Source organism: Pygocentrus nattereri, chromosome 24 (genome assembly GCF_015220715.1).
Source record: "Pygocentrus nattereri isolate fPygNat1 chromosome 24, fPygNat1.pri, whole genome shotgun sequence".
NCBI lineage: Eukaryota > Metazoa > Chordata > Actinopteri > Characiformes > Serrasalmidae > Pygocentrus > Pygocentrus nattereri.
The window spans coordinates 12,234,519-12,259,127 of record NC_051234.1 but is presented as its reverse complement, the minus strand read 5'-3'; the positions used below and the strand labels follow the sequence as shown (position 1 = coordinate 12,259,127).

The following is a 24,609-nucleotide window of genomic DNA, read 5'->3' as shown; positions in this document are numbered from 1 at the left end:
TTTCTGAATGCGTTCCATTATTTGAGAAAAAACACATAATTTAACCAAAACAGGTGGAAATAGCATTTTCTGGCTGCTGTGAGGGTTAAAGGCTGTTTACAGCAGGTACGTATGAACCACTTTAAGAGAGCTGAGAGATCACAGATAGACCCTTTCTGACCACCAAAACGTTTAATCAAAGCAACGATAAATTACAGCTGATGGGTGAAATCAATAGCTATACCATTTTGTGTTTTGTTTACCGACGATCATCTAAAATCACAAAATCTGACATGCAGAAATCTTTTTTAAATATCTGACATTCCCAATATTTTTATGGCAAAAAATGTCTCTGGAAAAAAAAAACATCTGTCAAAGAAATTAAAAAATGAAAAAACATAACCTTCATATACAGGCTTGCCAAGTTATTTGAACACTGTGTTTAATATGTGTATTATTATTTTACATCGTCTGTTAGAAGTTCCATAAGAAAAGTAACTGAATGTACAGTAAACACAGCATGGCTTCATCCCGAACTCCTGAATTTCATCCCGAATTTCCAGCCATGTGTCCTAAGCAAACTTTTTTGGGCTTTATTCCATCCGTATTCAATCCTGCTGCTTGATGCTCTCTAGATCTCCACAGGCTGTGGCTTCAGTTCTGTCTCACAGGGGAAGTCAGTGTTGCTGATTATGTCCATGTTCGTGTCTCCAGTTTTCCCACAAAAAAAATCACAACATGGAACATGTTGCCTACAATATACTCCAGATTTTGAAGTATATCACTTTACACCTCCAATATCGATTTCTCACTGTCTTCTCTGTTCTTCTGTCTCTACATGTCTCCTCTTCTTCATTCCAGTGTTCGTGTTCACCTTTGGGGCCTCCTCAGTGAGCCTGCTGCTCCTCTGTGGTTCCTCTCTCTCGCTCTCTCTCTCTGTCTTTCCCTCCAGTTCAGCAGTGCAGGATCTTGATGAAGGCCTTGCGGAACTCGATGTTGAAGGTGGTGTAGATGACGGGGTTCACAGCGCTGTTTAGGTACCCTAGCCAGGTGACAGCGCTATAGAGCGAGGGGGAAATGCAGCAGCTGCCACAGTGGGCCTTCAGCACGTGGGTCAGGAAGAATGGCAGCCAGCAGATGATAAACACACCTGTGAAGCACACAAAGACAGAGACCAAGATGCTCATGGACACTATGTCCAAAAGTGTACAGATACCACCTAGTTGAAACATATGCATATATTCTGTCCATTGCCTTATATGGTCATAAATGTATGTAAAGAGTTTGTAGATGGCATGTTGGCTTGTGGCTGTCAGCCTTGGGCTAGGCCTCCTCCAGCACAGCTAGGGGGAGACAAAGAATCAGTTCATGCTGATTAGGGCTGATCATGTGCAGCTGTGGACACTACTTACACAGTAACTCCACCCCTGGCTCAACTCTGAAAAATGATCAAAAATGGACAGGACCAGCTGTGAGGGGTACTGCCGTGATCTATGGGTTTGGAGGTGTAGCTGTGAGGGAAACTGGGTGGCTGGGCTACCAGAAAATATGAAGAGAGACAGAAACAAACAAATAGCACTTTTGCAACTGAGAGTTTTTACGATGTTGACAATTTTCTCCACTACCGTCCCCATCTTCAACGAGGTAAGGAGTTTCTGATCAGGCAGGGTGTCTCGAGCCTGGTATGAGTCACTGACTCAATAAAATAAAATAAAGAAAAAGTCCAAAAAGTCCAACGGTTGACACAGTCAACAATGGCCATTTAACGTTAACCTTTCCTGAGGCGTTTCGCTTTCTGTAGGTCAAGAACTGCTAGATACTGATTTCTGTTCAGTGAGTCGCTGTCACACCTCAGACACATCCTCTCAGTGTCAAGAACTTAATCTCCCAAGATACATTGGGAGAACATGTGATCTCCAGAGCAGACTCCATTTCCCAGGAGAAGCTGAGTGATCAGTCATGCACCTGGTTCAGATCACAATCACCGGATTACTGAATTTCCACACCTGTGTTAGGCAATCACATGACTTGCTATGAGTATACTTAGGCTAGAGCTTTAGCTTGCTCTCATTGCGAGGTATTGTTTCATCTATGAACTTGCTGAGCGTTTTTCTGATTCTCCCGATCTTGTTTTTGTGCCTGACCCTTAGCCTGTACATTTGGACCCTGTCTTTTGCCTTACCCCTTTGGTTTTGTTTGGCTGTTTTTGGATTCCTGGTTTTGACCTTTTTGCTTGTTTCGATTACCTCCCGTATTGGATTATCCTTCTGCTTTTGTCTGTCTTGTGTCATGATCACTCTGGTGATCATTTATACGGTTTTGGTTTCGACCCACGCCTGCCTTTGGCCTGCCCCATGGTTTCACATAAATAAATCCAATCATTTTACTAGTATCTGCATTCGTCTGACTGATACTGAATTCTTACAGTCGCGCCTGTGGGTCTGAGTTGTGAAGGAAAACATGAATCAGATGCAACACCGGCAGCTTTATGGAAACTCGCAAGAATCCTCACTTAATCAGACCTTCAGATTTCATACTCATATGCTGAAAACATAAAATAATAAATTAAAACATAAGTGTGCTAATCATAACATCTTTATTACAAACTAAGCTCAGATTAACTGGGTTGTATACAGTTGGTACAGACATCATATCACAGCCCTGTGAGGTGGTGCTAGGGGATTTTTGATCAGTGAAAATGTGGTTCATCAGGTAGGGTATCATCAGGGGGCGCTAACGTTGGTTGACTGATTTGCACACAGGTCATCAATGCCTATAACTTGAACCAGTTGGACCAGAGGGGGCACTGCAGAGGCGGAAGTGATCATGGTAAAAATGTTATATTACAGTCTGGACTCCCCAGGCACCGTGGATAGGGCGACCCACTGCTCCGGGCAAGTGTGCTCACTGCCCCCTAGTGTGTGTTTTCACTAGTGTGAATGCATGTGGGTGTTTCGCTGCACGGATGGGTTAAATGCAGAGGTCTAAGTTCACAGTGTGCAAACACATTGACAAATGGTTGTTAATTCAAATTAAAGTTCATATTGACTGAACCTTCAATCTATACCTGAGTTTGTTCCAACAACATGTGACAGCAAACTGGATATTCCATTGTTTTCAATGGAGCCACAATGTATTCTGCCACCTCCTGCAGACCGCAGTGGTGAGCAGAACATTCAGTCAGTTTTCCCAGGTTTTGCCATCAACCGAAGTGATGGAATATACCAGGTGTTAATTTTATTGAGAGCCGTGGATGCCAAACACCTCGTTGTTGAATTCCAGACAAACTCAGGTTTATAAACCAAAACAAAAGAGTGCAGAATGCCTGCTGCCTTTCCCCACTTTAAATACTCTACACTGCTAAAACTCTCCTCTAATAATCATTCATTTTTGCTGGCAATGGAATCACAATGGCAACGTTTGCGTGGCTTCATGCCGTGTGCCGATACGGTGTGAGAAATGACGTGTTTTCAAGGCAAACATGTTAATACAGCAATAGTAAACCGATCAATAATTAACAGCTTATTCTGGGGTCACACTGTGGTTGCACGAGTCCCTGCCCTCGTTTGTACCCCCGGACCCTCCTCACCTAAAACGATGGCTAGCATCTGGGTCGCTTTCCTCTCCTTCTGCTGAGACAGTCGTCCCCTCACTCTCTCCTTCACCACTCCGCCCTTCTCTCTCTCTCTCTCTCCGGCCCGCTCCCTCCATCCTGGCCTTGTGTGTGTGCCGTCCTGTAGGGCAGACCGGGCGGGGCATGGGGGGGCGGGGCTGGGCGCCACAGAGATGGAGAGGGAGATTTTAGCCTGCTGCTGCTGAAAGCACACAGGCTCCGCCTCCAGGGGGTGGACCATCGCCTCCTTCACCAGCGTCTGAGAGACAGAGAAAGAGAGAGCGAGAACAGAGTGAGAGAGACAGAGAGCAGAGTGAGCATACATCACAGAAATGAAAAAGAGAATTCTTTTATTAATTTTACTACATCCAGTGTTCTATAAAACATGTTGTTCCTCCTGTTTAGTTTTTTCAGGCACTAGTTTATGACTTTTTGGTACCACTTTACAATAAAAGTATGAATGGTTTAAAAATAGGTTAACAATGGTTATTAATCTGTTCATACACACCTTAAAATCATTAATAAGCAGTTAAAACACATAAATAACAGGGGATATGCTGACTTCTTGTTTGCCTCTCAGTAAACACACACTGATCTCTGTTGTGAACGCTCAGAGGTGGCTGGTTACAGATCTTACTTTGTGTTATTGATCATTCAGTGTTAAACCTGTCAGCTTTATCTCATATTCATGTTCATCAAATATAACAGCTCACTTTTGCCCTTTTTCAGCAGGGAATGGGTTTGCTTTCTAATGGGAATTGGCCAATTCCTATCCCTTCCGATTAAACTTCCCATACTGTATAATTGAAATTTGTTTTAGAGTCAAGAACATACATTCACTTCTCCTCGTTCTCCTCACATTTCCAGACACATCCCTCCTGCTAAGGCCTGAGCCTAAACCGGGTCATAGCAGAGTGTGAGTCTCCACACTAATGATAGATCGGGGTCACGATGCAGGAAGATCAGGTCTGTGAACTGTCCAGTGTTCTGGATGCTGGACTGTGAAGGAAACTCACCACTTTCTTGCGCTGGGGTGGCACTGCAGGAGGCTTCACGATCAGAGTGCAGAGTTTTACATCTTCAGGATGAGTGCATTTATTCTGAGGAGCACAAATACAGACAGCCTGTTTACACCTCACATTCACATGCGTTTCAATCAATCAATCAATCAACCTTTATTTAAACTCGGAGTACACTGAGGAAGACCCTCACTTACAGTGTAGCCAAGCCAACACATAAATGAGGCACAGAGAAATTCAATAGTAAAAACATAACAAATGCTGAAAAGTAATAATGATAGTAGTAAATAAAAAAGAAATCAATAAACCATAAAAATGACAACAACACAGTAACTTAATAAATAAGATAAAATAAGCATAGATAAAAATATAATTAATAACAAATAATTAAATAAATAAAAGACAGAAAACAATAGCTTGGAAGCTTAAAAGAAAAAAAGAACGGAATCATAAGAATGAGACAAACCCAAAGCAAAATCAAGTAAAACAGTGTCAGGCTGAGTGGACGTGATTAAAGCCTTAAAGTTTAAAATGTCATGAAACACAAGAAAATGAAGCTTTAGAGTTTTGTGTACTGAATTCCAACTAAAAGCAGATTTTCCCAGCTCAGTAAAAGCTCTCGGCACCTGAAGGCTGATCCTGTCACTGAACGAGTCTGATAACTGCATTATTTACACTGAGCGTTTCTGTGATGTAGGATGGCAAACAGTCAGTAAGAGCTTTATAGATAAAAAGAAGGCAATGTGTCTCCCGACGCACAGACAGAGATGACCAGCCAAGCTTTTCATTCAGTACACAGTGATGGACACTGTAGGGGTCAGCAGGAATGAATCTTAAAACAGAGTGGATACGGAGTCTAGAGGTTTCAGTAGCTGCAGATGCATTTCTGTATATCTCATCATCATAATCCAAGGTAGACAATAACGCTGCAACAATCCAAAAGTGTGTTTGTCCTGTAACCATGTGCCAAGATACTCACTAAGGCCCAATCCCATTTCACCCCTTGACCCTAACACTTAGCCCTATCCCCCCATTTTACGCGTTCATGTCTAGGGCTAGGGTTGTCCCGATTGCTGTTGAGATGGAGGGGTAGTGTGAAGTGTTAGGGCTTTTTGGCCCTTCAAATGGAGATTTTTCAGAGGCGCACTACAAACGGAGTGTTATGAGAAAATTCCCAGAATGCCCTGCAAATCATCGGCAAGATGGATGCAGAAGCGACCAAAGAGACACATAAATGTAAATATTTCTCTGTTAAAAAGCCGTTGTATAGTAAGATAACCATTGTAATAGTGGTTAATGGTTTACGCTAGTAATACGCTGATGTCTCGGTCGCCACCTGATGAATTTTCCTGTTCCACCTTAAATAGTGCAGCAGTTATGTTCTGGTACCCAAGGTTGCTGCACCATTTAAGGTGGAACAGGAAATCGATCATGAAGCTGGTGATTAAAAAGCTAAGTTCAGCTTCATATCACCGAAGAATTCTTGGTGGCAATAATAAATAATTGTCATTCCCGTATTTTAAAGGCGCATGATGCCCTAAATGTATTTAAGCAGTGAGGAGCTGTCACTGCAGACTGGCAGGGTCGCCTACAGAGCAGTGCTAGCAGCTGTTAATGAAGTGACGTAGTTTTTTGTTTGTGCTTTTTTATTCAGTGACTCATTTGATTGATTGATGCATAAAACTGAAGTTGTGAATGAAGCGCGAGCCCCCGTGCTTTCCAGTCTCCTTCGGCTAAATGGCAAATGTCAGTGAGATATACCATTATTGCTATAATATGCAGACAAAGCAGGAAAACACGTCCTGATTATTTTTCCAGGCTATTTTAAATATGATTCACTTGTCCTGTCATGTGACACGCAAGTGAGATCATCACAGTTGGAGGCGGCATATTGGAAATGGTTGGAAAACCTTGTCTCGCCTGTTCACGAAAAAGTCGCTAATGGCAACTGATGACGTATCCGGCTCTTAAAGGGTTGTCCCATTTAATAGGGGGAAGATTTCAACCACTACCCCTTGTTACTCAGTTTCAAGTGGTAGGGTTATACTTGAAAACAAGAGTTAGGGGTAAAAAAAAGAAATGGGATTGGGCCTAAGTCTTTCAGTGTCAGATCCCTTCAGGGATTTTAAAAGCGTTAAAATCAATGTTAGAGACTCTGGAAAACAGCATAAACTTAGAACGCTGTAGATTATCCATGTCTGAATAATCGCTGATTAGATTACTCAGTGTGAACAAATGATCTGATTTCACTTTTCTGCAAAAAATACACATTAATATATGTTTCTGTTTTACTTTTGTTTACTCGTTTTCCTGTTATGATGCACATACCACAGACACTACAGCACTGACACACAACATGAAGAGAACAGAAGTGAAACATAAACATTAGGATGCCCTGATGTTGCATGTCCTCCATTGTTTGCTTCAGTGTCTGTGTCTACAGGCAAATATTTTTGCCAATCCAGCTCAACACATTCCGATTACAGATTAAGCCTGAGGTGTTTATTCTCACTCTACTTAACAATCTGATGGAAATTCTTAGTTCACATGCTCACTACAAGTAATCCGATCCAAAATTATGCGCAAGCTAAGAAAACCATGTAGATGTTACCATGACGACCAGCATCCCGTGAGATCCCGTCAGAGCAAGATGAGCAGCAGTGAGCAGTGCTTGTGTTTTTAATTACTTGAAAATTATGTCAGACTCAGGAAAATGTCCTTGACATGTCCTTATTAAAGAAGGCTGAGAGGAAGACGTCATCTTCTGAGACACATAAGCTGGACGTCCGGCCCACCGTCTTTTAAAGATCAGAGCATAAACCTTGTCTCCTCTGCAAACCAGTTTCCATTCCACCTTGTTGAACGGTATAAACCTTCACGATGATGCGACGCACATGCAGAACGGATTTAAACTTTCCCATAGGAAACGTTGTCACAGTTTCCCCCCCTGTTCCTGTGTCTGTTTCTTGCCCTGTGTTGTAGCCATGTGCTTTCTGCCATGTGCTTGTTTTTGTTTTGGTTCTTGTGCTCTGCCCTTTCCCTGCCTTGCCCATTAGTATCTTCACCTGTCTGTAGTCTGTCTCCTCCCTCTCCCAGGTGTTCCCCATTTGTTGTAACCTTTATCTAGCCCTATGTTTCAGTCAGTGTTTGTCTGGTCTACTCGTCATTTGTCACTTTGACTAGTGTAGTGGTTCTTCCCTGCCTCGTGTTTTGTTTGTGCTTTGTGTTTCTTTGTTTAAGCTTTGTAGTTAGTTACTTTGTAATTTGCTAGTTTGTTTTTGTTATTAAAGTCTGCTAGCACTTATATCCAGCCTCTAATCAGATACAGGCTTTTGCACTGATATTATTCTTCTATCTAACTTATTATTTACAGGATTATCCACCTCGTTCAATCGGATAGAAATTGTATTCTAAATGGTCTCAATCGTACTAGACTATTCAGATTGAGGTGTTTACATGGATGTATTATATTCTGACTGTATTATTAACAGATTATTAGGCTGCATGTAAACGTGGCTATTGTTTATTCGCACCTGCTACTCAGCGCTCAGCAGACACATTTCATCACAAAAACACATTCTGTTTACACTTTTGTTAAATGTGGTCAGATCCGTCTGTGACCCACCGAATGTGGATTCAGTGATATGATCATAATCCGATCCCTGACAGTTTTTACACCTGGCTTTTTATGTGTTCAGGTGAAATCAGAACATGATCAGATTACTGAATGCAAACAAGCCCAGAGAGACACTGAAACTGCACATATCATAGACACTACAGCTCTGATGCACAACAGGATCTAACACAGCAGAGAATAGATCCTCATACACCCTGAACAACAGTTCACTCGCAGTGTTGGACAGGACAGGACACTGTAGATGTATAAATGAGATATGATTATTTGCTAATATGTATAAAATCAGCGACTGTGATTAATTAATGACTCTCACCTTGTGCTGTCGGAGAGCATCTGCAGGCTCAGAGCGCAGGCCATGTCTGCGGGGTGGTGCTGTCCGTCGGCCTCGTCTGCGCAGCACCACGCAGATCTGTGCATACACCAGCAGGGTCACGATGAAGGGAACGTAGAAAGAGGCCACAGACGAGTAGACCACAAAGGCCGGGTCAGCAAAGCTGCAGTCCTTTCCCTCCAGACTCGCTGGACAGAGACAAACCAGGCAGTACCTCAGAGTCACAAACTATCCGAGAACCACGGAGACTCTGGTGACTAAAATATAAAAATGACAGTTTTCAAAAACCCGGTCATCCTTAAGGAACATTGAGCTCAGCCTGCTACCAAGTACCTACTATCATAGTGCCATCGTAATGCTAAACACTGAAACTGACACCGAAACTAAATTAAAAAACTTAACTAAAATTCATAGTGCAGCCTTAACACTAACTAAAACTAAGCTGAAATCAAAAAACAAAATTTAAAAACTAAATAAGTAAACACTAATGAAAATTTTAAAACTGTTATAACCCTGTTGTCAGGAGATGGTGAGATTGATCACTAGTGGGCGCTCTGGATTCTAGTACTGAAGTACAGCAGTGATCAGGCAGGAGATCTCCAGCTTTTCTGCTAAATACTCAAAACAACATATTCTATTATTCTGGAAATACAGGAGATTCAAATTCAAATACAAGCTGTGTTAAACGGTGCTGAAATACACACATGTAAGCCACCCCGAGTAGAACCACCGTCTTTGACAAGAAGGGCTACTTGACTGACATGCAAAACAACCCATCACAGACCATTTAACACAGCATGACACAAGGATACTGACAGCTTTAAACTACATTCTTGAACTAGAAAGGAAAAGTTCAAAATAACTTTAAGTTGGCTTGCTGTGTCACTGCCATGTGCAATGTGGCAGCTAAAGTTATGTTTTCCCAGGTGGTTCCTAATTTGCTGCTAGGCAATTGTTATATTATTCCAGGTGGGTGGTCACTATTGGGTTGCTAGGCTGTTGCAGTGTTAGTTGGTTCCTAAGGCGTTGCTAGGCTGTTGTTATGGTATCCCATGTGGTTGCTAAGGTGTTGCTAGGCTGTTGCTATGGTATGCCAGGTGGTTGCTAATATGTGTGTATCCACATTATTTTTCATGTGACCACTGTATTTAAGCAATAGAACATGAGTGGGAGTATGCTGTTCACAATAACAGAAGAACAAATGACAGAAGAACAGCTAATCAGCCAGAAATGAACCCAATACCATTCGCCAAACGTGTAGTCTGATCTTCAGAGTCTGACCAAATTGGACTGAGACATAAAACTGAAGCAATATCAAGTTCAGCTCAGTATTGTAATTTTTTCCAGATCAATGTTGTTATCAAAATTAATGTTGTTTTGTTCCAGCCAGTCTGTAAAGCATCTTTACAACCCGTTTTGTTGGGCGAATGGTATTGGGTTAATCCATCCATCCATCCATCCATTGTCTAAGCCGCTTCTCCGTCAGGGTCGCGGGGGGGTGCTGGAGCCTATCCCAGCAGTCTTCGGGCGGAAGGCAGGATACACCCTGGACAGGTCACCAGTCCATCGCAGGGCAGACAGACAGACACAGACAGTCACTCACACACTCACACCTAGGGGCAATGTAACATGTCCAATTGGCCTGACTGCATGTCTTTGGACTGTAGGAGGAAACCGGAGAACCCGGAGGAAACCCACGCAGACACGGGGAGAACATGCAAACTCCACACAGAGAGGACCCTGGTCGGTATTGGGTTAATTTCTGGCTGATTCCAGGTTGCTTCTTCTGTCACAGCTGCCAACTGAAAAGCTGCTCAGTGGTGATGACAGTTTGGAAATTTAGTGTAGTCTCATCTTCAGAGTCAGACCAAATCGGCTGTCAGTCAAATGTGACCTTAAAAAGTGTCCGTTTTCTGTTTGTGCAAAGTAAGAAGTAAAAACGTTCAAATGGCTCGAGCGTCTCCTACTGCTGTCAAAGTCGTTGCTTAGCAATGGCATCTCATCTATTTTGCCATAACAGCAAAGTTAGAACACTTCCCAACCAATCAGCTTGTGTGGCCGGAAATAACTGTTGTATATTCTGAGATCATGAACAAAATATCTGGTTAAGGGAACTAAAGAGTCATTCATTACTGTTTGAGCTAAGTTACATCAGGGAACCTGTGCTTTCTTATTACCGTTTCAGGTGTGTCTGTGACATTGTGCAGTGTCAGTGCGGTGTGCACACCATCTAATGGAAACTAAAAGTACAGCAAGAGCAACAATCCTACAAGCACAAACCACAAAAGAAAGTGGTGAGCTCTGCAGGACATGTGAAATCCATGCCAGTGTAATTGTGGCCGGTCAAAATAGCACAAGCACACTATTCCTGTACAGCATCCACAATCCAGCAAAAGCGTGTTGTGGCTGTCACAGTCTGGAAGTATTGCGTGATAGACCGTGTCTGTAATATATTTATGTGAATATATATGTATGTCTAAATATATGTATGTCTAAATATATATACACACACACACACACAGCTGATTTTTTTATTTATTGATATTATATTTTATTGTATCCCTTCTCTCTGAAATCATAACTCTGCAAAATTTAAGAATTATAATTGTAATGTTTACCATTTTAAGATTAACTTTTATTTGTTTTTCTTAAGCATGTTCTTAAACTCTAATATGTTCAGCTCTCAAATTAAGTTTAGTGATTTTTTAATCTCACAAACGGGGAAATTCCACCTCTGCATTTAACCCATCCGTGACGTGAAACACCACATACACACTAGTGAATACACACACACTAGGGGGCAGTGAGCACACTTGCCCAGAGCAGTGGGCAGCCCTATCCACGGCACCCGGGGAGCAATTGGGGGTTAGGTGTCTTGCTCAAGGACACTTCAGTCATTGACTGTCAGCACTGGGGACCGAACCTGCAACCTTCCGGTCACAGAGCCAGTTCCCTAACCTCTAGCCCACGACTGCCCCCTACAAAAATAGTTTATTTTCCGTTTTTAAACCTCATACCCTGTAAGCTGCTGCTCTGGTAGTGCTAAAGTAGCACTGGTTGTTATGCCAATAAAGCATTGAGAGATACTAACTAACTGGTGGAGCTGAACATTAATAAAATTATGGATAAAAATATACTGGAAAATAACATAGAAAATAAAAAACAAGTGTGTTGGAAAGAAAAAATCCCACAAAAACAGAAAACATGGTGATGCAGAGGCTGTGAGACATTTCAAGTGGCATCAGACATTTTAAAACCGTGAAACACTTGAAGCTGTTTAAACCTTGAGCTGCCACGCCGGCCCTCCGGCTCTTTGTCCTTGGAGAAGCGGGAGCTGAGAGACGGAGCACTTATAGAACACTGTGTGAAGATGAGTGTCCCACTGCTCACGTCACTGCTCAGGAGCTCGTACCTGCTAACGCAGAGGGCGGAGGAAGGTTCTGGAGGCCTGACACTCAGGTTACGCTCTGCATCTCAAGCCGGAGAAGAAGCCGGTGATTTGGATGCAGCCGCCCGCCACCGTGTTAGATAATCCTCCTCGAGGAGCACAACACACACACTCCCACTCTCAGGGGATCGGAGTGTGTTCCACTCTTTAGAGAGGCGTGATCACACAAACATTTGTGCTGAAGAGGGGGAGTGGGGGGGGTTCTCCAGCTTGAAACCAGCATTTCTTCTGAATTCAGGGGTTTTAAAAAGCCCATACTCTACATTCTTGTTCTATATTATTACATCCCTCAAGGTTGACTTAGAAAAAGATTTATGTGGTTTTATGTGCCAAAACATAATTTATTCAAACATTACCATTTCTCAACCTCTCTTTATCTGTAAGGCTACCTTTTCAACTTTCATGCGATTAGTTGCATGTTGTGAGTTGTATGAAACATTACTTTCATGCAACTTGACAGCTACACAAAGCAATCGAAAGCAATTAAAGCTGCAGGTAACACATTCAATTAGGCCTCTAATCAAACAAACAAGCAGCTGGTATGTTTAATGTGTATATACACTATATTTCCAAAAGTATTCACTCACCCATCTAAATCATTGAATTCAGGTGTTCCAATCACTTCCATGGCCACAGGAGCATAAAACCAAACACCTAGGCCTGCAGACTGCTTCTAAAAACATTTGTGAAAGAATGGGTCGCTCTCAGGAGCTCAGTGAATTACAGCGTGGTACTGTGATAGGATGCCACCTGCGTAACAAGTCCAGTCATGAAATTTCCTCACTACTAACTATTCCACAATCAACTTTCAGTAGTATTATAACAAAGTGGAAGCGACAACTAGGCCACGTACAATGACAGCGCGGGGTCAGCGGATGCTGAGGCACATAGTGCTTAGAATGCGTAGCAGAGTCAATTGATACAGACCTCCAAACTTCATGTGGCCTTCAGTTTAGCTCAAGAACAGCATAGAGAGCTTCATGGAATGGGTTTCCATGGTCGAGCAGCTGCATCCAAGCCTTACATCACCAAGCACAATACAAAGCGTCGAATGCAGTGGTGTAAAGCGCTGGCACTGGACTCTAGAACAGTGGAGACGTGTTCTCTGGAGTGATGAATCATGCTTCTCCGTCTGGGTTTGCCGGTTGCTAGGAAAAAATTGTCTGACTGCATTGTGCCAAGTGTGGCAGGTCTGCATTAAATTAACTCAATTCACAATTTCAACTTTCCACATCCACTTCAGCCCATTAACCTTTGCAAAGGAGCAAACCAGCCAGAAAGAATGAGTAGTGGGAATGAGAGGGTTAAAAAAAAAAAACATTTCATGTTGCTATCGGTTTGCAGTCTCTTGAAATGACATTTCTCATCTCTGGGGAATGAACCCAGTGAACCCAGCACTATTGGTCAAACTCCTCTTTTCTGGGTTTCAGGAGGGCTAGATGCTGCTGCCTCTTGCTGTTAGATATGCACATGCACAATCAAACTCACAGGTGCCACCAGCTTTTTGCATGGTTTAGAGTGACAAATCGTATCAGAGTACTTTGAGGTCTAAATTCATACCTGCTACGCAAAACGCCTAAAGGTTGGCAGGTCTGTATGTGTCAATGTTTGATGTCATCATGGGCTAATTACAGGATAATTAACAAAAATTAGCAGTGACATAAGCTGTCGTGACATCAACATTAAGCCATCTCTCATTAAAATGAGGTGTTACTGCTGAACAAAACCTGCCTTGACGACTCTTGACAGCATATGACATTTATATGTTTTATATGTCAACATTATGTATCAGGGTACATGCGATTTATTTAAATATCTTAGCTAAGCATACCAATACTTGTAAAGCTTTCTCAACATCCCTAACACACATGTATGCGGACACAAACATATATCCACCTGCCACATAATGTAAAGATAAATGTGTTTTGTACAATAAGGTACTTACTGTAATTGAGCAATATTGCAATGTATACACTTTTTATATGCATTCACATACACTTCAGTTCCTTCAGCCATGCAAATGACACTCATTTCTTTCCCCTGACACCTACCATCTTAATTGGGTACTCATTGTACTCATGCATTCATTTTTAATTTTCAAGCAAGCCACTCAAGACTAGTATAAGGCAGATTAAAAGTCATTACAGTCATTGGACATCAAATGGCATGCATCCCATAGTTGATTCATGCTATGCGATTGCTTCCAGAGTAAATGTGAGAATACTGACAGCTGATCTAAAGATCAAAAACAGTTGCTTGTGCAAAGCTAGTGTTGTTCTGATCATCAAAATGTACTGGCTGCTGCAAACAAAATGTATTGAGAACAATACAGTTTGTTACCTGTACCTCCTTGTTTTTACGCTCATTGTCCATTTTATCAGCTCCACTTACTATATAGGTGTGACTCCACCCCTGATTGTCTCCACCTGTTTTCCACCTGTCCCTTGTTTTCCATGTGTATTTAAGCCCTGTGTTTGCCCCTTGTGTTCGCTGGCTGTTGTTTGATTGTATTGGTTTCTATTGTTTGCTTGTCTAGTTTGTACTATTTATACTATTGGATCCTGTTTAGTGTTTATCCCGTCATGTCTGTCGCCCGATCGCTTCGTGTTCGAATATATATATTCAAATATTAACATTTTTCTCAGCAAATAAACACATACTACACAAAGAAATAGATTTTGAAAATGTGTCTTGGGTGCCTAAGACTTTCACACAGTACTGTGTATATATATATGTATATATATATATATATATATATATAAATGTTAATGTTATATATATATATATATATAATGTTCATATTTGAATATATATAATACTGGGCTTCCTCGAGGAGAGGTTTGGAAATGGTTAAACAAACACACTAACGTCCAGAAAATTTAAATTTGTTTTATATATGTATATATATATATATATATATATATATATATATATATATATATATATATATAAAAATGTTAATGTTATATATATATATATATAAAATGTTCATATTTGAATATATATATATATATATATATATATATATATATATATATATATATATATATATACATATATAAAACAAATTTCAATTTTCTGGACGTTAGTGTGTTTGTTTAACCATTTCCAAACCTCTCCTCGAGGAAGCCCAGTATTATATGTAGTTAAAAAACAACTCCAGGTTTGACCAATCAGTGCTTCAGCGAGAGAGAAGGAAAGGCAGGAGTGTGGATGTCAGAGTAGGGACTCTGAACATAGGGACAATGACTGGTAAAGGTAGAGAGCTTGCAGACATGATGGAGAGAAGGAAGGTAGATATTCTGTGTGTTCAGGAGACTGGATGGAAAGGAAGCAAGGCCAGGAACATTGGAGGTGGATTCAAATTGTTCTATCATGGTGTAGAGAGGAAGAGAAATGGAGTAGGGATAATCCTAAAGGAACAGCTTGTGAAAAGTGTTCTGGATGTAAAGAGAGTCTCAGACAGGATCATGAGCCTGAAGTTGGAGGTTGATGATGTAATTTTGAATGTGGTCAGTTCATATGCACCACAGGTTGGTTGTCAGTTAGAGGAGAAAGAGGAATTTTGGAGTAAGATGGATGAAATGGTAGATGGTGTCCCTAGAGAGGAGAGATTAGTGATTGGTGCAGACTTCAATGGACATGTTGGTGAAGGGAACAGAGGGGATGAAGAGGTGCTGGGTATGTATGGTGTGAAAGACAGAAATATGGAAGGTCAGATGGTTGTAGATTTTGCAAACAGAATGGAAATCGCTGTGGTGAACACGTATTTTCAGAAGAGGGAAGAACACGGGGTGACATACAAGAGTGGAGGGAGGTGCACACAGGTGGATTATATCCTTAGCAGGAGATGCCACCTAAAGGAGATTGGAGATTGTAAAGTGGTGCCAGGGGAAAGTGTAGCAAGGCAGCATAGGGTGGTTGTCTGTAGAATGAGGTTAGAAACAAAGAAGAGGAAGAGAGTGAAGACAGAGCCAAAGATTAGATGGTGGAAGCTGAAGGAGGAGGATGGTTGAGCTGAATGAGAGGCTGGACAGTAAAGAAGGAATAAAGGACTTGTATCGTTTGGCTAAACAGAGAGATAGAGCTGGAAAGGATGTACAGCAGGTTAGGCTGATAAAGGATAGAGAGGGAAATGTACTAGTGAGTGAACAGAGAGTGTTGAGTAGATAGAAGGAGTACTTTGAAGAACTAATGAATGAGGAAAACGAGAGAGAGAGGAGGACAACGGGGGGAGAGATAGTGGATCAGGAAGTGCAGAGAATTAGTAAGGTGGAAGTGAGGGCAGCTTTAAAAAGGATGAAGAATGGAAAGGCAGTTGGTCCAGATGACATACCTGTGGAGGTATGGAGATGTTTAGGAGAGAAGGCAGTGGACTTTTTAACCAGGTTGTTTAACAAAATCCTGGAGAGTGAGAGGATGCCTGATGAGTGGAGATGCAGTGTACTGGTCCCCATTTTTAAGAACAAGGGTGATGTGCAGAGCTGCAGTAACTACAGAGGTATAAAGTTGATGAGCCACACCATGAAGGTGTGAAGTTCAGATCAGTGAGCAGCAGTTTGGTTTCATGCCCAGAAAGAGTACCACAGGTGCAATTTTTGCGTTGAGAGTGTTGGTAGAGAAGTACAGAGAAGGTCAGAAGGAGCTACATTGTGTCTTTGTGGATCTAGAGAAGGCATATGATAGGGTGCCAAGAGAGGAACTGTGGTACTGTATGAGGAAGTCAGGTGTAGCTGAAAAGTATGTTAGGGTGGTGCAGGACATGTATGAGGATAGTGAGACGGTGGTGAGGTGTGCAGTTGGAGTGACAAATGGTTTCAAGGTGAAGGTAGGGCTACATCAGGGATCAGCTTTGAGCCCCTTCTTGTTTGCAATGGTGATGGACAGGTTGACAGATGAGGTCAGGCAGGAGGCTCCATGGACCATGATGCTTGCAGATGACATTGTAATCTGTGGTGAGAGTAGAGAGCAGGTGGAAGAGAATCTGGAGAGGTGTAGGTTTGCACTGGAGAGGAGAGGAATGAAGGTCAGTAGAGATAAGATTGAATACATGTGTGTGAATGAGAGGGAGGCAGGTGGAAAGGTGAAGATACAAGGAGTAGAGGTCGTAAAGGTGGATGACTTCAAATATCTTGGACAGTGCAAAAAAGAGGTGAAGAAGAGGGTGCAGGCAGGATGGAGTGGATGGAGACGAATGTCAGGGCTGATGTGTGACAGAAGGATAGCAGCAAGAGTGAAAGGAAAGGTTTACAAGACAGTAGTGCGTCCTGCCATGATGTATGGTTTGGAGACTGTGGCTCTGTCTAAAAGACAGGAGGCTGAGCTGGAGGTGGCGGAGATGAAGATCCTGAGATTTTCTTTGGGAGTGACAAGGCTGGACAAGATTAGAAATGAGCAGATCAGAGGGACAGTGAAGGTGGAGCAGTTTGGAGATAAAGCCAGAGAGGCCAGGTTGAGATGGTTTGGACATGTGTTGAGGAGGAATAGTGGATATATTGGTCAAAGAATGTTGGAGATGGAGCTGCCGGGTAGAAGGAGAAGAGGTAGACCTCAGAGAAGGTTTATGGATGTAGTGAAGGTGGACATGGAGATGGTGGGTGTGAAAGTAGAGGAGGCAATGGATAGGGCAAGATGAAGGCAGATGATCTGCTGTGGCGACCCCTAAAGGGAGCAGCCGAAAGAAGAAGAAGATTGTTCTGAGTTGTACAAATGAAACATGTTTGAAAATATCTGAGGGTCTCGGATCATTCCAGAGTTCGATCGGGGGGGCTAAAGATTCACCCGCTTATCAGATCATCCACACCCTCAGTCGCTTCTGATCGAGCTCCCGACCTGGAGAATCACTTCAGATTAGAAGATTTTGTCACTGGGGGCAAATCAGGGTAAAACTGGACAAAAAAATCATGTGCTAGACCAGCTTAAGGCATGACCCCATCATGAAACCCCAGAAAGAACAGATGAAGCTCACAGCTCCTCCTTCTCTCCACCCCCACCGCCCCTCCTGCATGGCTGATGGCACAGGTGCACCACGACACCACTCTACCGTCAGAAACCTCACCTAATAAGCCTTCATCTGACCATATTCCTCTCTGCTTGGAATCACTCATGTCTTTTCACAGTCTGATGATTTCTCTTCAGTGTCTATGAAATATCATTTTTTTTCATGCCTTTGCAAGACATTGCACTATTTCACACTTTTCATCTTCAGGAAGATCTTTCCTCCTCTGCATATTGCATGAGAACTGAGACTTGCTCAATAATATGGAAAAATTTCTTTAAGTAAGTTTCCCTTAAATGAAGGTCATCTGGCAGATTAATGAACACACCTCTCTGAGATAGACAGCAGTTACCTGAAAAAACATGAGAAATAAAAAAAACTTATTTGAAAAAATAAAACCTAAATGTTCATTTTATTGTCACCCTAAACTCTTTAAAAATATGTTTTTTCAAGGGTTTGTGAGTAAAGGAAATGGTTCTATACAGAACTGTGAACCCTTTGCATGATTAAATTGTTCCGTGCATGGTGAAATGGTTCTTCAGATTAATGGAGAATGTGTTGTATATGGTTCTATATAAAACCTTTCTGAAAAGGGTTCTATGTAGCACCCAAAAGGGTTCTGCTATTGTGACAATGTCAAGCTTATACAATAGAATAGAATAATGTGTTTGTGACTGGTCTGTGTCAGATACTGGATGGAGCTGCATGGGTGGGAGGGGGGCTAAACGTTTGGTTTGTGAACGGGACATTTGGGTTGTGGGTGGGAGCAGGACAAAAGATCCTGATGTTTTCAGGTGTGGGAGTGAAAACAGACCTCTGGTCACTGAAGTCTCTGTTATGTTATAAAAGTGTTGCAATGGTGGCAGCGCAGAAGACAAAGAATTAAAATTCTTTGTGTTTAATACTTCAAATTGTGCTGCCTTTTTAATACAGTGGAGTTTATATACACGTCACTGCTGACTGGATAACACTTCTAACAAATCCATGAAATGAGAGAAAACACACCTCAAAGCTACTACACAGCATTTCACAGTTTTGACATGTCACTCAACCTGAAAACTGCAGCAAAACGGTGCACAATGTTACCGTAATGTAACCACAGAGCATCACTGAGAGACACCTACACTCAGCGATGTCCACTCAGATCACCCAACACGCAGGACACTGCTAGGGCTTAATTTGTAAATAAGCTCAGCTTTATTTCACTTTTAAAATATACAAATGTTAAAATATATAATCAACAAATGGTGCAATCTTTCAAAGATCCCACAATAATTAAATAACAAACCATGTATAGTTGTTCAAATATTCAAAAGCATATTAGATCATTGAAAAGTACACATGCCTTTAATCCTGTGATTCTATAGGAATTGGGCATCGCTGTGTCACTGCTTTTAAGAATAAAAAATCAAGAATACAACAAAAGAAACGAAACCCACACGCTTTTCAGTAGAAAATTAAATATTCAGGAAGGCATCTCTAAGCTGCTGATGCAACTCCTCTCCTGTGTGTGTAAAATTCTTCCTACACAGCACTGTTCTGAGTCCTTGGTCCCCACAACAAAACCTTAATGTTAATTAAGCTTCAGTACATTAATACAAGCACAGGCAGTAAATCAGATCATCAATCCTCAATATTCACTAAACCCCGATATTGTTAATGCTTTCAGTGTGTGACACACAGTGAATCACATTCAAACACATTCAGATCTCACTGGAATCACTAAAATAACTAATGGAACTCTCACTGAGGTTCAAGGCTCAGTATGGACGTCAAAAAACTGCTTTGTGTGTTTAAAATGACTGTGTGCAGTATAATAGATGTGTTTTTTGTGTTGAGCTGCCACCATTGAAAATAGACTTTTAACCATAAACCATTTACAGCCTCAATATACATACATTATATTTTCAAAAATATTCACTCACACATCCAAATCATTGTATTCAGGTGTTCCAATTACTTCCATGACTACAGGTGTATAAAACCAAGCATCTAAGCGTGTAGACTGCTTCTACATTTGTGAAAGAATGGGTCGCTCTCAGGAGCTCAGTGAATTCCTGCGTGGTACCATAATAGGATGCCACCTGTGCAACAAGTCTAGTCATGAAATTTCCTCGCTACTAAATATTCCACAGTCAACTGTCAGTGGTATCATAACAAACTGGAAGCAATTGGGGGTGAGAGCAACCCAGACACAAAGTAGTAGGCCACGTAAAATGACAGAGCAGGGTCAGCGGATGCTGAGGCGCATAGTGCGCAGAGGTTGGCAACTTTCTCACATCAACAAGTGCAATGCAAAGCGCCGCCACTGGATTCTAGAGCAGTGGAGACACGGTCTCTGTAGTGACAACTCAGGCTTCTCTGTCTGGCAATCTGATAGATGAGTCTGGGTTTGGTCTGACTGCATTGCGCCAAATGTAGTTTGGTGGAGGTGGGATTATGGTGTGGGGTTGTTTTTCAGGAGTTGGGCTCGGCCCCTTAAGCAAGGTTCATAAAGACATGGATGAGCAAGTTTGGTGTGGAAGGACTTGACTGGCCTCAACCCGATAGAACACCTTTAGGATGAATTAGAGTGGAGGCTGTGAGCCAGGCCCTCTTGTCTAACATCTGTGTCTGACCTCACAAATGCGCTTCTGGAAGAATGGTCAAATGTTTCCATAAACACACTCCTAAAACTTGTGGAAAGCCTTCCCAGAAGAGTCCCAGAAGAGGCTGTCATAGCTGCAAAGGGTGATCCGACATCATATTAAACCCTATGGATTAAGAATGGGATGTCACTATGTTCATATGCATGTGAAGGCAGACGAGCGCATAATTTTGGCAATATATTGTCTATATGTACTTACTAATTAAGACCTGCAAAGGGAGTAAAAACAAGGGTTAAGGAGATTCTGAAAACTGACATAGTGTAAATGTATTTTAATATTATTTCATATTAATATTAGATTGTTAACTAGGAAGCTTTCAAAAACAAGCTAAAAAATCTGATTTGAATTGGTTGGAATTGGAATTTTCATCTTTGAAATCATAGAGTTAAAGATAACTCAGCAACTGCAGTTGCCACTGAAAGCCTGTCTTACATCTGATCTGATTGGTCAGCACAGAAAAATCACTTTTAAAGTAAGCAACTTGACCACTTTGAGGTTCCAGCCCTGCACAAAACATTCAGGGCATAAAACACAATTCACTGAATGCGCAACAACAGTGGACAAAACACATCCCTCCCATTGAAAGACTGTTTTTTCTTGGTCCAGAAAAAACTGCCCAGTGTGAACAAAATTTTATATCCCAAAAAAACAGCAACAAATACAATGAATATACTCAGAACAGTGGGCAGCCCTGAAACAGAGAGTGTTGAATACAGAGCGTATTGAGTGCAGAGCATGTTCAGTGTAGAGCATGTAAAGTACAGAGTATGTTGAGTGCAGAGCGTGTTGAGTGTAAAGCATGGTAAGTGTAGAATATGTTGAGTACAGAGTGTGTTGACCGCAGAGTGTGCTGAGTACAGTGTGTCGAGTGCAGAGCATATCGAGTGCAGAGCGTGTCGAGTGCAGAGTGTGTTGAGTGTAGAACGTGTTGAGTGCAGAGCGTGTCAAGTGCAGAATGTATTGAGTATAGAGTGTATTGAGTACAGTGTGTTAAGTACAAAGCGTGTTGAGTACAGTGTGTGTTGCCTACAGAGCGTGTTGAGTACAGAGTGTGCTGAGTATTTAGTGTACAGAGCATGTTGAGTACAGTGTGTTGAGTACAGAGCATGTTGAGTACAGACCATGTTGAGTACAGAATGTATTGAGTATAGTGTATGCTGAGTACAGAGTGTGTTCAGTACAGAGCATGTTGAGTACAAAATGGATTGAGTATACAGTGTGTTGAGTACAGCGTGTTGAGTACAGAGCGTGTTGAGTACAGAGCATGTTGAGTGTAGAGCGTGTTGAGTGCAGAGCGTGTTGAGTACAGTGTGTTGAGTGCAGAATATATTGAGTATAGAGTGTACTGAGTACAGTGTGTTAAGTACAAAGCATGTTGAGTACAGTGTGTGTTGTGTACAGAATGTATTGAGTACAGAGTGTGTTGCCTACAGAGTGTGTCAAGTACAGAATGTGTTGAGTAGTGTTGAGTACAGAGTGTGCTATGTGTACAGAGCATGTTGAGTACACAGTGTGTTGAGTACAGAGCATGTTGAGTACAGAGCACGTTAAGGACAGAATGTATTGAGTATAGAGCATGTTGAGTACACAGTGTGTTGAGTACAGAATGTATAAAGTACAGTGTGTTGAGTAGTGCGTTGAGTACAGAGCATGTTGAGTAGAGAATGCATTGAGTATACAGTGTGTTGAGTACAGTGTGTTGACCAGAGTGTGTTGAGTACAGAGCATGTGAGTGCAGAGTGTGTTGAGTACAGCGTGTTGAGTAAAGAGTGTGTTAAGTACAGTGTTGAGTACAGAGTGTGTTAAATACAGTGTGTTGAATGCAGAACGTGTTGAGTACAGAGTGTGTAGAGTACAGTGTGTTGAGTACAGTGTACTGAGTACAGTGCGTGTTGAGTACAGTGTTGAGTACAATGTGTTGAGTACAGAGTGCGTTGAGTACAGTGTGTTGAGTACAGAGTGTGTTGAGTACAGTGTGCTGAGTACAGAGTGTGTTGAGTGTGGAGTGTGTTAATTGGTCATACCTGTGTTATTGAGTCCGAACAACAGGGGGCAGGAGATAGCGAAGGAGAGAAACCAAACCACTGCAATCATCAGAGCCACCCTCCTTCTGGAGCTGTACCGTGTGTTATACAGCATCGGCATGGCAACAGCCGTGTACCTGCAGCACCAAAACACAGCGATATTAAAGCACGCTCTAAACAAAGATGAGTCATCTTCAGACTATTTTATATAAATCAGCTTATTATTTTGTAAGTAAATTAGCATTTTAGTGCATTTTCTTACATTTATTATATTTCAAATTGCTTTATCATTATTTATTAATCATTCTAATAAAAGTACACAATGAGTTATTAAGCTCTGTAAACCATTTCTTAATTAATCATCAAAATAATTGCTGGACTACTTGATTATTGATATAATCAATAGTGACAGCCCTATTTCAAACCTGAATTTTGCCCATACTTCTGTCCATGTTTATAGATGTGTTCACGCAGTTAGCACCATGCTAATTGGTGGAGTATAACCATGGCAGAAACATTAACACTCAAAGAACCATCTGCATGATTAAAGGGTACTTTGCATCATGAAATAATTCTTGATTTATGGAGAAGGGGTTCCAAAAAGGGTTCTTCTATTGTGACAAGCTTGGTTTCATAACTATAGCTATTTTTTTGGTGTTATATAGAACCATATACAACACATTTTCCATCAATCTGAAGAACCATTTTAGAGTACAGAGAACCATTAAAGCATGCAGATGGTTCTGTGAGTGTTCATGATTCATCAACTTTACTGCAGAACCCTTGAAGTACCATCCTTTTTAAAAGTGTAGTTTTAATAATAGTCGATTCTACTGTGAAAAGGTGAGAAATTAGTGAAGGTAGAAGTTCGGTTGTGCTGTGATGGGGGTGGGCAGGTTGGAAGAGGGTCTTCTAACCAAGGCCATGCTGCTAACAATAAAAGCTGAAGAGTTGAATAGGAGACATGTTTTCATCACAGCTGAATGGATGAATTAGATCAGCACTGCAGAGTCTCTGATGCTGCACATGCTCAGATTGTGATGTCTGTTATTTGCTGCATAACTTTCTGATCTAATCTTCTGTTACTTTTAAGAGAGAAAAAGCCTAAAGTCCATTGTACATCAGACACAAAACCAATACACGACATGAAAAATTTTTCATTTATATTCAAGTATTCAGACCCAATATTTTTGTATCAGTATAACAGACCCGCATGACTTTTTAAAAACATTTGTTATGTTACTCACGGAGGGAAAAAAAAAACAAACAGGCAGAATGTCTGTCACATACATTTTCATCTGAAAATGTAATATTTTAAACACTTATTATTTCTAACCATTTGTGAATAATATATTGGCCCTCAGGAATCTTAACACAGTACCATCTGGCCCTCTTTGACCATATAGTTTCACTCAGTAGTTCTACAGTTACAGACTGTAGTCCATCTGTTTGTCTGCATAATCTGTTACTCTGTTCATCCGTAGTCAGGACCCCCATGGACCCTCACAGAGCAGGTACTATTTGGGTGGTGGGTTATTCTCAGCACTGCAGTAACAATGCAGGTGGTGCTGTGTTAGTGTGTGTTGATCAGACAGCGGTTTATTCTGTTCAGCCACTCCCCCCAGTTCTCCACTCTGTTCCTGCTCTGTGCTACTGCAGTGCATCCAACAATAAAGGCACCATGGATTACAAACACTAAAACTGTAAATGTTCATACATTTGAATAGCCATACCCTCCTCTACAGAGTGTGATACTATTTTTGTGTCGACATCTCAGGGAGACTCATGTCTCAGTCAACTTTCTGGTTCCTCCTTCTAAGTTAGGCTGCAACAGCTCGACCTGTCAGAATCTCTGCTAATGATACCACTTTTTCCCTTCTGATACCAATACCTGATCCTTTAGTCTCGGCCA

The 24,609-nt window shown here is 41.5% G+C and overlaps 1 protein-coding gene across 1 annotated transcript in view; it reads right to left on the bottom strand.

Moving 5' to 3' along the window:
* Window positions 1-24,609, bottom strand: part of drd2l (dopamine receptor D2 like) — a 46,961-nt gene continuing 22,352 nt past the window's right edge. The window contains exons 4-8 of the mRNA XM_037534182.1: window positions 22,698-22,834; window positions 8,562-8,767; window positions 4,609-4,692; window positions 3,569-3,851; window positions 1-1,129 (exon numbers count right to left, since the gene is read on the bottom strand). Of these exons, the coding sequence (XP_037390079.1) occupies window positions 933-1,129; window positions 3,569-3,851; window positions 4,609-4,692; window positions 8,562-8,767; window positions 22,698-22,834 (907 nt within the window). The 3' untranslated portion in view covers window positions 1-932. The remainder of the gene's footprint in view (window positions 1,130-3,568; window positions 3,852-4,608; window positions 4,693-8,561; window positions 8,768-22,697; window positions 22,835-24,609) is intronic.